The sequence below is a fragment of the Vanellus vanellus genome (genome assembly GCF_965231255.1).
Source record: "Vanellus vanellus genome assembly, chromosome: 18".
Classification (NCBI taxonomy): domain Eukaryota; kingdom Metazoa; phylum Chordata; class Aves; order Charadriiformes; family Charadriidae; genus Vanellus; species Vanellus vanellus.
The window spans coordinates 10,232,508-10,246,753 of record NC_138923.1 but is presented as its reverse complement, the minus strand read 5'-3'; the positions used below and the strand labels follow the sequence as shown (position 1 = coordinate 10,246,753).

Sequence of the window (14,246 nt, the reverse complement as noted above, 5' to 3'; positions counted from 1 at the left end):
AGGGGAGCGAGAGGCTCGGAGCCCGCGTGCTTTAAAAAGCGTCTCTCAGCTGATTCTTAAATCAGAGGCTTCAGCAAAGTGCTTCGCTCCGCTCTGAGGAGCGGCACCACGGGCGTTTGTGCGTGAAGATATGTGCGTGCACGCGCCTCCCGTGTGGGTACACACGCAGGGGATGCGTACGTTCCGTCGTTCCTTAGGGGTCTTTTTCTTTTTCTTTCTGACTTCTCTTTGAAATATTCCAATATCTGACTTTCAGTGTTTCATGTGCACAACTTTCTGTTCACAGACAATATCAGACTCTGCTGTTTTCTGTTGCTTTAGCAGCAGATTGCTGCTTACACCTTTGCGACGAATGCTGAAAAATAACCGTGACCCATCAAAACCAGCTTGACCGCCATCAAAGCCTGTGCACGCACAGAGCAGTTCTGGTCAGATCTCCCAAGGATTGCCAGCCTCCAAAGCTGTCGTTATTTTGCTTCAGCTTATCAAAGCATTTTTACATCGGTGGGTTTGCTCCTGTATTTAAAGGGAAGAGTGTATTTCAACACTTCGTTGAGTCATGACATGTAGTTTTGAGGGCTTTTCCTTTTAGTTTCAGTTATTGCATTGATGCCTTCGACGTGAATTTAGCAAAAGACTATTTAAAGTTTAGCTGACAAATTTATTTGTAATCTTGAAGTATTTGATCATCAGAGAGAAAGCGAGAATATAAATAAAAGACACTGGACATTCACATAATCTACGGTTAATTCCATAATTTTTTACAGAGAACAATATACATATTGTCTTGCCTTTCCTCACAATCAGCTCGCGCTGTATCTGCAGAAATACACAAACGCCTGGAACAGAGAAGTGTCACCAGGAAAGCGTGCGCTCGCTCCGACGCGCTCCCAGCGGTGCCTGGAGGACGGCTGGAACTAAACCAGCTGAACCCCTCTGCTGAGAGACCCCCCAAGAAGGTATTTGGCAACAAGACATCAGGGTGATTTTTGAGACACTTTGCAGTAAAACTGTTGCAAAGGAATTTGAAAGAAAAGCATAAGATTCACAACCCAGAGCCACTAGTGTTCCTGGGTCAAGAAAAATCACCTCTTGACCTCGTGATAAAAGTGTAGTTATTTGGTAATAAATACATCTATTCACGGTTTAATGCTTATATGGAAGAATAAAGCTAGCAATCTACAAATTAAGAAGATGAGAAGCAGAAGTAATGTACTATTTTCATTTTACAAAGGAAAAGGGCTGTTGATAAATGATTGGCATATTAAAGAGCATTTTGTTTTAGAAAAGTTAATGTAAATTCAAAATAAAACAAAACATACCGCATCGGTGCGCTTTTTAAAAAATCTGCTGGAAGAACAGAGAAGTTTTCTACCATGGATTTCTGAAGTGATTCACTATTAACATTTCTCCTATAGAAATATAGACATTGTCACACCTTTTACCATGGATGAGGACTTTATTTTCTCTTAAAAAGGTTTCGGTGTGGATGGGTGATGAAGCAAGTCCTTGCTTTGGAGAATGCACTGACAACAAAAAGCGAAATACCTTATATCAAATCTGTAAAGCACAAGTCTTGGTGTTTAGTAAAGACACAATAATCAGTTTCGTTTGGACGCTCCGTATGCTAATCACTGCGGGGTGGCTGCTTTTGCCCACCGTCCTCTGCCGACCCGCCGCTGGGTCACCCTCCAAAAGCACGTCCGCTCCCTCCGTGTCGTCACGCTTCCCTGCCCCGCTCAGCAGTCACCGTTTGTCCCTCCTTTATTTCCAAGAATAGATGATGTTTAGCAGCACCGAGTCCTTTCCCTCCCCGCTGCACATTGGGGGACCCTGTATCAAAATTGAGCGTGGTCGACTTCATCCAGCCAAGAGGCCGGGCTGGCAGGGAAATCTGGGTATCCCCCGCTGCTGCCGGTGGAGAGGTCGGAGCTGGGTCCGTTCCCGGCCAGGACCCTCATGGACTGGGGCACCCCTTGTCCACTTTGTCCCATGATGCCCAAGCCGTTGTCTGGGTAAACCAAGCTAGAGATTAAAGGCTGGTGGCCTGGCAGTGCTTGCAAAGAAGCTGGTGACTGGGGTATCCCGTAGGGGCTGTTGGATCGCAGGTCGTGGTACTGGTCCTGAGCTGGGATGCCACTGTGATCCAGAGCAAAGCTCCCGTTGGTCCCAGCCTGTCTCCCCAAAGCAGGGGATGCTTCACTGAGATTGCTGTAAATCCCATTGGAATGGCTCATCTCAGACATAGAGGGCTCATCTGAAAGGGAAATAGACTGGTTTTACTGGGAGAGCAAGGGCCACGGCTAGCAGCAGTTGCATGGGACCTCCTGCAAGCTCTGAGTTTAAATAGATTAGATGGAATGGAAGCTGAGTAGCCACACACTTGCCACTTGTAAGTCCTTATTATTCCTGTCCTTGGTGATGGGTCTTCATAGAAGGCCACGGGATTTATTTCTTTTTTTTTAGTACGAACATCTAATACATTTTGGATTTTAAAAATATGCATTAAAAGTACATAGTAAAATATCAGACTGTGATTTCAAAATAATCCTTTAAAGGCGAATGTGAGTTCAATGTCTTTCCACCTTTTGTTCTGCATTTCTATTTGGCTTTGAGCTTTATCTGGAATTTTTATATAATTTTTAAGAGCTACCTGAACATTCACCGATGCAAGAAAAACTCTCCATTGCTCAGGGAAAAAAAAAAAAAAAAAACAAAAAACCAAATTAAATCTCAGCAGTATTTGTCTGCTCCAGTACAGGCTAATGAAATGTATTTGTATGACTTAAAAACACTTCTGAAAAATGAGCAATATTTTTTAAGTTACCAGCAAAAATTGTTTGCATTCGTTAGAGGCTTTATGGACTGCGAGAGCTGCTCTGTTGCCTAGGATACAAACCTGTTTGTGGCATCAAGCTATCAATAATTGTTCAACATTTTTTAGTTATTATTTATAGTATATTCATATTTAATGATGCTGATGCACAGTGTGGATAAACAGACCTGAAAATCAAATAGTTTTTAGGAATATGGGAGAGAAGCTGAGAGGCAAAGCTGTGTGTGTATAAACATACGTGCCTTACAGACATACGTCTGTGTAAATATGTACAGAGTTTTGCATCTCAGCTTCTCTCCTGTATTCCTAAAAACAATACCACCACACAGAGAGGCAGGTTCGGACACTGCAGTAGCACAGACCAGATAACGCCAGCAAAATCCACTTGGTGCTGGGGCAGCTCTGGGCCGGAGTTGGGGCTGTGCAGAACGTGTCCCCACGCAGCGCTACGGGCACCAATCCCCCCTCAACCGGCACAGGGCCGTATCCTGCTCCTGCAGCAGGTGCCCTGGGTCTGGAGACCGCGGGATGAGGCTATGTAGGACAACAGTTAGTGTAGATACGACCCTGGGTTTATCAACAGAAATCTCTGCTCCAAAAATGGGACCCTCCGATGCAGAAGCCTCCTAACACGCAGCACAGCGAGGAGGTAACAGCTCCCACAGAACTGGGAAAGGAGTCCCAACTAGTAACTACGCAAATAAAACCACCCTTAAATAGGATGAAAAAAAAAAAAAAAAATCTACATAACTTCCCCATAGAAACGTTGCGTCCAGACTGTGTTTTTTGTATTTCCAAGAGTCCCTTGAAAAGGCTGTATGTGAGCAGCGGCTCTAATTCTCGCAGCGCCTGCCCGGGGAGTTCTCCCTGCACCTTTTTGGACCTGACACAGCCCCACCGGAGGGAGAGCGGAGTGTCCCCTGCAGTTCCTCAGCCACCGCTGCCCCTCGCTGCCGCGGCTCCGGTTCATCCCACCGCAGCCCCGCCGGGACCGGGCAGACGGAGCCGCACCGCGGTAAATCCCGCAGCTCAGCACATCTCCCGCCTGGGGCACTTGTTTTCACTCGTTATGTTATGGTTGAAAATTATTAACGCGGCACCGAGGGAGATGAAAGGAGCGTAGACACGAAGAGCGCCCTCAGCAAAGCCCCGGCCGGGAACGGGGCTCCGGGCACCGACCTGTGAAGGAGACCTCGGCGTCGCTGTCGGGTCCCTCCTCCTGGATGCTGTCCTTGTCGGACTTGGAGGTCCCCCGGGAGCGCTTCATGTTCCTGAAGTACTGACCCCACCGCTGCCTCCCCGCGTCCTTCTTCAGCCTTTTCTCCTTGGCCCTGCGGTTCTGGAACCAGACCTGCAAACAGGGCACGCCGGGGAGCTCCCTCTCTGCGGGACCGGCTCCTTCCCCGCCGCCCGCCGCCCCGAGGCCCGGCCAGACCCGGCGAGGGGGTTGCGGGGGGGCCAGGGCCGCCCCGGCTCACCTGCACCACCCGCATGTCCAGCCCCGTCTCCGAGGAAAGCTGCTCCCGGACGTGCCGCGCCGGTTTGGGCGAGTTGTTGTAAGCGTTTTTGAGGGTTTCCAGCTGCTTGGCCGTGATGGTGGTGCGGGGCCGCTTGGCCGTGGACTCAGCCTCTGCCGACACGGTGCGAGTTAGAGGCGAAATTACCACCCTGTGTCCCCGGGGTCATGGGATCCCCGTCCTCCCTCCAGCCACCCTTTGACGACAGATGCTCCCGGCACCCCTCCCGCCCGCTGCATGAGCGTGTCCCGGAGGGCAGGAGGGCCCCGGGCCGCCTCTGTCCTGCCCTTGGGGGATGGGAGGGACGGGGCAAGGGGTACCTCTCTGCTTGGCCGTCTCGTAGTCTGCCTTGCAGACCAGCCTGCTGTCCTCCATGAGGTAGAACTCGTCGCCGGTGGCCAGCTGCCGTTTGCAGACGATGCAGGCGAAGCAGTGCAGGTGGTAAACGAAGTCCTGGGCCCGACGTACCACCTGGGTCGGGGGGATGCCCTGCTGGCAGGCGGCACACTTCGTCCCGAAGCGCCTGAGCGGGGGGGGGACAAGCGGCGGCCGCTGAGCGCGGCGGGGGAAGAGAGGGAGGCGGCTGTCCGCCCGGCGCTGTCCGCGGTGCTGAGCGCGCCCGCCGCGCCGCTGTCCGCGGTGCTGAACCCCACGCGTGCCCGTGTGCCCCGACGCCCGCGGTGCTGACACCCCCCACCGCGCTGTCACACCCCCCCCACCCCCCCCGGCTTCTTCCCATCCCGTCCCGTCCCGTCCCCGTCCCGTCCCCACGCACTTGAAGAAGTCCTCCTTGCAGTAGACGCCGTCCCCGCGGCTGAAGCACTTCTCGGCCAGCTGCGTCTGGCAGTCGGAGCATTTCAGGCACTTGCTGTGCCAGTGCCGGTCTAAGACCTTGAGGATGAACCTGTCCACGATGTGCTGGTTGCAGCCGGCGCACAGCGGGATCTCTGCGGGGAGGCAGCCCCCGTCAGCCCCCGTCAGCCGCCGCCCCGACGGCCCCGCTGTCTCCCGCCGCCGCCCGGGACCGGCTCGGACCGGCTCGCCGCCCCCGGGGTTGCCGCCGCCCGACGGCGGACCCGGGGCTGGTCCGGGGAACGGCCCGAAAAAAATAAGCGTTCGTTCAAATTCGTTGGCGCGGCGCCGTGTGAGCCTTTCCCTGCGCCACGGAGAGCAAGGACCCCCAAGCCGCATACATCGGAGGAAGCGGCCGGGGGCACCGGGGAAAACGAGAAGGGAAGAGATGGGAACGGAATTAATCCCCGGGCCGAGCCGCCGGCAAAGTCGCAACGCAATTATTCCAGGCTCTTTTTTGCCTTTTCATACACTTCCAAAATTCACCTGCAAATAACGGCAGGGTAGCCCGGACGGGGTGGGGAGAGAAACTGCCAAAAATGATGAAAATTGCAGTGAAAATAAAAACGCGGTAGGCTTGTCCCGTAGCCCGTTAGATACTGACAGAGATGATATAGAAAGAGATGACAGAATGACACAGATACAGAGAAATAGAGATATAAAAATAAACAGGTACAGTAGATAGAGAACGAAAACGTACAGATATCCAGACATAAATATATAGATATCAGTATATAGGTGTAGATATAGATAGGTACGTAAAAATGTGGATACAGAGGTACATAAATATAGATATATCGGTATAGATACAAACGGAGAGATATATAGACACGGCTGCATTGATACAGATCGTTGCGGACATAAGAGTATCTATATGTAAAGATAAGTGTATATAGATATACAGAGATGTATAGGTGCGGGTAAGGGTAAAGGTGGAGATGATATCGTTATAGGTATAATCGTCTCCTCTACAAATCACCGCGTCCAAACTAAAGGCAGCGGCCCCGGCCCCGGGCTGCCCAGGGAGGGCTCGGCTCGGGCACCGGCACCGGCACGGTGACACGGCACAGCCTGGGACAGCCCCGGGCATGGTAACACGGCACAGCCCCGCAAGGTCTCGGTACAGCCCGGTCCGGTCCCGGCCCGCGGCTCTTACGCTGCATGGCGACTCCGCGGGCCGCGGCAGCGCCGATCCCTCAGGCGGGCCGCGGGCACTGGCTCATCTTCCGCGGGGCGCGGGCGCAGCCGTCGCCGCCCCCCGCCCCGTCGCTGCCGAGGCCGGGCCGGGGTGCGGAACCGACGCGCTCCCCCCCACCGGCCCTCCCCGGGCTCCCCAAATCACGGCGGCCGTTGCTCCCCCCTTCCCCCCCGGCCTCTGCCACCCCCGCAGCGCCGGCGATTTAATTCGCTAAAGCGGGTTATTTTTAGCTGCCGGCCCTCCCCGCCGGTGCCGGTCGGAAGCGCCGGTCAGGGCATCGCGGCGCGCTGTATTTAATCCCCCCCCCCCCGCCCGGGGCCGGCGGCACATCCCCTCCCGCCGCCCCTTCCCGGCGGGGCACGGCGGGAGGGCGACGGCTCCGGGGCGCCGGGAAACAAAACCCGGGCGGGGCCGCCCCCGGACGGGGCCGGGGCGGACGGGGGGCCGAGCCGTTGGGATACGGGGTGGGGGGGGCAGCGCCGGCCGCTGCCCCGAGCTCGTTGCGAGCCGCAACCCCCGGGATCTGCCCTCGGCCCGGGCAAAGCACCGCGCGGCTCGACCCCTCCGGCGGTACGAAACCCCCGCCGGGCCCGGCCCTGCCGCCGCGCTGCCCCGGCCCTCCGCCGGGGTAAGCCCCGCCGCTCCCTTCCCGCTGTCCCCCGGGGCCCCGACGGAGCCCGGGCGGGGACCGCGGGGCCATGAACGGGCGTCGCGTCCTGCTGAAAAACGACGTTTTCGCGTCGTTCCTTCTATCGGGGGTTCGCTTTCGGCGGTGTCGCCTCCTCTCCCCGATAGCAAAAGTGCCTCCTGATTGCCGGGTCAAACGCGCAACTACCGCGGCTGCGGTGACGGCACCGCGGAAAGCTACAGAAGACAAACCGAGAGCCAAGCGCAGGGCAGCACCCGGGGCACCGGCCCGACGGCGGGGGGCTGGCGGGCTGCCCGGCAGGTCCCGCTTCTGCTGACACTTCGTCCCCGCACACCGGCGGGTCCCCCGCCCCGGCTCCTCGTTGATTTGGTTTTAAGCCCCCAACGACCGCGGTCGATGCCGGCGAGACCCGGGACGGGTCCGCACCGGGGCCGGACCCGCTGCCCCGGACCTGGCTGTGCCGCCCCCGGTAAGAGCCCCGGCGTCCCGGACACGCCAGGGGAGCGCGGCCCCGTTCTCCCCGCCCCGACAGTGCTGTCTCCGTTCGTTAAACAGGAGGAAACAAACAACAACAACAAAAAAACCCAAACCAACCAAACAAAACATTTAGGAAAGGAATTAACGGGAGTTTTTCCAGAGGGGAGAAGAGCCGGGTCGGAGCCGGGTGGGGTGGCGCAGGGGGTGCCCGCCGTCGTGGGGGAACCGGCGGGCAGAAACTCTCCGTTTTGTTCCTGCCATCGTTACGCGGGGAGCGGCGGGACCCCGGGGCAGAAGCCGCCGCTCCACGGTGCGGGACAGAGCTCCCGCCGGTGCTGGGGACGGGGGGAGCCCGGGGCAGCCGCTGCGTTTGCCCCCGGAGCGTCTGGGGACCTTCGGTCGAGACCCAAACGGGACCCAAACGGGCGAGGGGCCGGAGCCGCGGGGTGCGGAGGGCAGCAGGGTGCTCTCTGATGTCGGGGACGAGGCAGGAGCGAACGGGATGGATCCCCCGGTGCCGTCGGGCCGCCCGCCCTCCCCCCAGCAGCTCCGACAGCGGCCCCGACGGTGCCCCGGGAAGCGCGGAACAGGCGGGCCCGCTCCCGTCGGGGCTCCCAGAGCCGCTACCTGTGCCTCCGCGGGGGGGGGACGCGGAGGTTTGAGCGCTCCCCCACCTCACCTGGGCTCCGCGGGAAGGGGCAGAGCTCCGCTGCCTTTTCCGAGCCGGCGCGGACCCGCTCCAGCAACATCGCGGCTTCCGCGGGCGCGCCGGGCGCCGTCCGAGGTGCGCGGGTGGCTGCGGAGGAGTGGCGGAGCGGCGCGGGGGGGAGCGCAGGGAGCGGCGCGGGGGACGGCCGCCGCCCGGGGCGGAGCGGGGCGGGCCGGGGGCGGCACCGCGCCGTCGGGCCGGGCCGCAGCTGGGCCGCGGTTCACCGCGGGGCTCTTTAGCATCACAAAAGCGGGAAGGGGAGGGGGGGCACTGTCCCCCCTTGTCCCACGCGTGGCCGGGGTCGCCGCGCCCGACGCGTGGGCTCAAGGCTGCAGCCGCCGCTCTCGGGTGCAAAGCGGCCCCGAGCCCCCCGCAAAGCCCCCGACGGCGGCACACCGCGGGGCGAGGGAGTCGCCGTCGGGGGGAGCCTCACCCCGGGACCGGCCGCCCCCCGGCCGCTCCCGCGCCCGGATTTCGTTTGGCCCCGCGGCGCGGGTGTCCCCCGACGCCGCCCGTGAGGAGCGGGGGAGATTCGTCCCCCTCCACTAATTAGTTAATGAGCGCGGAGGGGTAACGGGTGAGGACTCGTGCCTGACCCACGGCAATCAGCGCCCTGCGGCTGGCGGAGGTTAATTGCACTAACTGAGGACGGGGCTGGTGTCTATTTTCATGGGCTCGTGTGTGTGTGCAGGAGCACACGTGTGCACACGGGGTGCAGTGGTGCGCACATGCAGGGCTGCAGGTGTAGTTGTGTGTGCGTGCATGGGTGTGCGCTCGTTTGTATGCAATTTGTGTGTCTGTGATTGTGCGTACAAGGGTGTGTGTGCCACGTGTATCCGGGTGGGTGTGCAAGTAGGAGTGTGCTGGTTTCTGTGTGCACACAGGTGTGTGTGCCTGTGTGTCTGTACCTGTGTGCTTGTGCTCTGTTCCATGGGCGTTTGTGTGTCTGTGTGAACAGAGGTGTTGGCGTGTGTGCAGAGGGGTGTGGGCACGTGTCTGTGTGCTTGTGCATGTCTGTGCCGGGGTGGACAGCCCCATGTGCATGTGTGCACCGCTTGCCCCAGGCAGCCGGAGCTGATAATTGTGGTTGTTACTGTGAGCCCGTTAATCCCCTGAATCCCTTTACCTCCTGCTCACAGGGGATTACAAATTAATAAAAGCAGCTTAGGGGCGGGAGCCTCCAAACACACATATGTTCCTGCCGGACGGCAGCACGGGGACTTTCGCCCGCCCATGGGGGCAGCCGGGGAGCGGGCCCAGCACCGAGCCCCTGAGAGCCCCGACCTGGCAGCGCGTGCATTGGCCCCACGCTGCTACTGAGCACCCCCGGGGCACCAGGCTGCCTTCCTGCCTGCTCCGGATCCTGCATGGTGCAGGGCTGCGGGGGCCAACGGCTGGGTCAGGACTGTCCCCTCTGATGGTTCGTCTGGCTGGAGGAGCGGTCTCAGCCTAGGGGAAAGCTCAGACCCATACAGTTGGAAAATAATGCAGGGAGACATTTTGGGGAGCAGTTCCCAACTAAAGGACCTAGAAATGTCAGGCTGGAGTACAGCTGGAGCATGGGTACAGCACTGGTGGAGCCTCACCAGTACTGTGCCGCAGTAATGCCGGGTACTGCGCTGCGTCCTGCTGGGTACCACCAGCACTGGCTGCACTTGGGCACCTCGACCCTCACCAGGGCCATGAACAGCTTCTGGGGGGGGGCAGGTGATGATCCACGTGGACTCTTTTAAGCTCAGTTTTATAAGTGGACTTTTTGTCTGATCCTCTAAGGAAGCAGTTTAAGAAAGTGTGTGTGTATGTGGTGGTGGCTGTTCCCTGGCGCATAGTGCAGGGCTGTGGCTGTGCAGGATGGAGGGCAGTGGCCAATGTCTTCCTCAGGACCACCAACGGCACATGCCAGCCCTGCGCAGCCTCATGTTTTCAGCCCCACAGGTGCTCTGTGGCACCATGTCAGCAGGTGATGCCCCTTTGGATGACCTCTGCGGCACCATCTCAGCAGGTGATGCCCCTTTGGATGACCTCTGCACACTCTTGTGCCCTCCTGCTCAGGCTGTAGCAGGCGCCAGACCCTGCACCTCTTTAAAAGGAGGCAGGAGACATATTAACTTTGGGTTAACTTTCAGGTTCCCCAGAGGAACGTCACTGTTTTCCAGGCAAGGTCACAGGCCAGCAAGGAAACACATTTCCGTGGATAAGTGAGTTGCAGTGCCAAACTTCAAAGAACCTTATCTACAGGATTAGAAACCTTATTGATTTCTAAAAAGTTCTTGGAGTACTTTTGCAGGTAGATAATCAATATTTTTAACAAGTGACCCATCCCACCCCCTCAGCAGCACCGCAGATGCCAGCAGCAGGCGCAGAAAGACTCCAAAGCTCCTGTGGAGGTTAGCACCATCCTGGCCAAAGAAGAGGTGTTCAGGTTTAAGTGAAAGGAAGATTCGTGTATGTGGGTACAGAGAGAGGTAACATGCAAGCAACTGGTCAAAACCGGCCAGTTTTCCCATCGCTCCTGCAAACATTCACTGACATTTATAAAGTTACGGGATAACTGAAAGAAACGGAGTGAAAGTTTACCTGTTCCTGGTACTTTTCAAAATTAAGTACCTACATAAAATGACCAATATGGTTTGAAATGGCCGTGTACACAAGCTACCCTTGCGATACAGTTTAGCTAAAAAGAACTTGAAAATACAGGTAAAAAGCCAAAACGCACCACTTTGCCCAAATGTTCGCAATTTATTTTAAACAAGCACATTAGTTTACAATTTAGTACAAAACAGTCACTTTTCCTTCCTAGAGAGGGATGAGACTGAGTAAAAAACCAAGCAAGCCAAAACAGAATAGACTTGAAAATGTCAAGTTATTGAATTAAAATAAATAAAACATTTAAATTACTGAACTGTTATAGTCACTATTTTCAACACCTCATATGCAATGCACAGACGGAGACAGCCCACCTTGGGCCTCTGGCAGAGGTGGCACCTCTCATCCAGTTCTGAGCAGGAATAGCACTGCTGGAAGAGTTCTCGGGAATAACATCATTAGGTTTCTTTAGCACTTGCAGCTTTTGTTTCTCTCCTGGCACATTCCACAGTACTCCTTTTATTTTCTATGCAGGTTTAATATTTCCTCTTTAAAAATATCTGAACAGCAAAGGCGGCTCCGCGAATTACGAAGAGCCACGAAATCCTTCTCAGAAATGACTGCTGCCAGCATGGTGTGATCCACAAATGAAAACGCCATCGCAGAAATTTCTGTGGTACAACACAATACACAAATAAAACCTCCAGGACTGAGGAGAAGGTGCTTTGAGGGGATTTCTAAAAAGGAAACACTTTTTTGTAACTCACCCACCGATAATGCACCACGGCAAAGCAGCATCACACATTCCCCAGCAGACATAATACATCTTTACAGTCAGAGTACAGAAAAGGATGTAATTTGTCATTATGAAGGTAGAAAAGAACAACAAGTAAACCAAGATTTACACAACTGAATTCGAAGCCAAGAAAACTTTTCCAGCTGAGGTCACTACTAGCAATTAAAGGGAAAGCCTTGGCCAGTTAACTTGGCAACAAGAGTTAGGGCACCAACAGGGATAATCAACATCCCAATTTCGTGCTTTTACACTTTTAAGAAACAAAAAAGGAACTCTGGAGGTCTGAGCACCAGTTCATTTTGTCATGTTTCCAGCAGGGTCACAGCAACGTGAAAGTTAATGGTGTATAGCAATAAAAAAAATACCTTATTCAAAACCACATTTGCTGCTGGTTTAACGGCAAACGCACCCCTACAAACCTTCAAAGCCTTCTGTTTTCATGTGCAGATGAAAATAAGCAGGATGAGTCAAAGCCAACCAACTCAGGTCTATATATTGGGTAGACTCCTAAACAACAGCAGAAATGACTGATTTTCAACTTCAAAATGTGCAACAATATGGACAACAGGAAATTCAACAGTCCCACAGAAACTGGCCACATTTCCCAGATCCAATACTTGCTCTGCTGCAGTTTTTTTTTTGTTGTTGTTGTTGTTTTGTTTTGTTTTTTTTGTTTTGTTTTGGGTTGGGTTTTTTTTGTTTGTTTGTTTTGTTTTGTTTTTGAGAAGCTTAAATGTCATTGCTCATTGGTTGATATCAACATCTCCCCAGATTAGGCCACTTAAAAGTTGTTGGATTTTCAAAACTAAATTTAGAAACTCTGGGCTTTCCTGTTAACGAGCCTCCTCCTGGGACGTCCCACTGGATTCCAGCTCAAAGCAAGTGGTACCAACAAGCCAGCCTGGACCGCCTTCCACCACTCACTCACTATCTTTCTAGTCGCTTACAAGTTGTTTTAATATTAAAAAGCCCAGATGCTAGAAAGATAATTATAGGGACTCTTATAAATTCCTAAAGAAGAGAGACCCTCAACTGCACCTTGTGGCAGAACTCTTGAACAGTGAGGGTCCTTAAAAAGCACCGAATGACTTAATTTTGACATTAAGTCTGCGGCATTAAGGAGAGACGTTTTCATGTTAGACCACAGGCAGCAGCAGTTGCCCACAGGTGCTCCCAGCAGCTCTGCGGAGGCCGTGCGTAGCTGGCCCCCGGCTTCACCGGGAGAGCACAGAGTTGAGTTTCTCACATCGGAGCAAGAGCTGTGGGGTGAATACAATAAACAGTGACCATGGCTTAAGAAAAAACACAGATAACGCGCCTCTAAGTACATCAGACTAACAGTGCCATGTGAATGGAGACTTTTTTTTTTCCTCTGACATGTTTACAATAACTACAGAAGGTTGTTACTTTATGTGTATGTTACTCTGATAAACTTCAGGAACAAGGGACAGTAAATCTTTGAAGCTCAATTTTGTTATTCCAATTGGATGCTGCAGAAAGTCATGTCGCAAATGTTCAGTTTTGCGAACAAACAAGATTTGATTATGAGAAAACATCCCTGATGAGTTTTTGTGCTTTTAGACCATTCTTGTCACTAGGCTTTAAACTTTTTATGCTAGGGCTTATGATGGAAATAAGAGGACACTCTAACAGTATAACTCAAACAAATTGGCCGGGGACTATTTATTCCTTCTCGCGTAACAGAAGAGCTAGCAAATGTTCAATTAAATTAAAAGTTGCAAATGTAGAATTGAAAGGAAAAGCCTTTTTATATAACATAATTAATCTGTAGAACTCACTGCCACAAGAAAACATTGAGGCCAAAACCTATTAGGATTAACTAAAGATTAGGTAATGGATAACTAGAACATGCTCAATTACATTGGATAGGATTATAAACTTCACTATCCAGGACGTGAATTATCCCCCACAGCTAGGATCAGAAAGGAACTCCCATTCCAAATGGTAATTTTATAACTGTTTTCATGATTTCTTCTAATTGCTGACAGCCAGGACCCCAGACAGGTCCATAAAGGAAACAGCCATATTCCCAATTGCTGCCACATCCCAGAACAGAACAGCCCTCACTCCAGCAGAAGGGCAAGAGAAATGAGCTTTTTTAAGTACCGTACAGATGACTTTACAGCTAGCAGGTGATATTCTCTGAGAGCTCAGAACTGGAAATATCAAGTGAAGTGTTTACCCCACTTTACAAGAAGAAAAATGACTATATTGTAAAGGAGTTATCGAACATCATAAGAAACTTAGTATGTCCAGATCTGTAAATTTGTTCTGGCCTGTTGATGCAAGTGGAGTCTCCCTGTCCTTCACTAAAAATGGTGTTTCCCTTTACTGGAGTTCATCAGAATCGGCTTCCATCTGGATAACACAATAATTACTCAGCTATTTTTCTGGTTCATAAATGAGTGAGGCGAGTCATTTAACGCCCCATTAACACATCCACTAGAGGAGCAAAAGTAAAGCACTGGGTCCAAGTCTGTCCTTGCTTACACCTAAACTCCATGAAAACAGATGACAGCATTAGCAATCGGAATCGGGCTGCTAATTGAGATACAAACCACTCCAAAAATCTCCTCACAGCAGAGACATACACATCCTTGGCTAG

At 53.6% G+C, this 14,246-nt stretch overlaps 1 protein-coding gene across 1 annotated transcript; it reads right to left on the bottom strand.

Annotated features, from left to right (window-relative positions):
- Positions 1–1,838: 1,838 nt before the first annotated feature.
- LHX3 (LIM homeobox 3) lies at positions 1,839–8,278 on the bottom strand (the record flags this gene model as incomplete). The annotated part of the gene is made up of 6 exons (XM_082492623.1): positions 1,839–2,257; positions 4,016–4,187; positions 4,315–4,466; positions 4,674–4,876; positions 5,129–5,300; positions 8,209–8,278. 6 exons carry the CDS (start codon positions 8,276–8,278, stop codon positions 1,839–1,841), a joined length of 1,188 nt encoding a protein of 395 aa, XP_082348749.1.
- Positions 8,279–14,246: the final 5,968 nt, after the last annotated feature.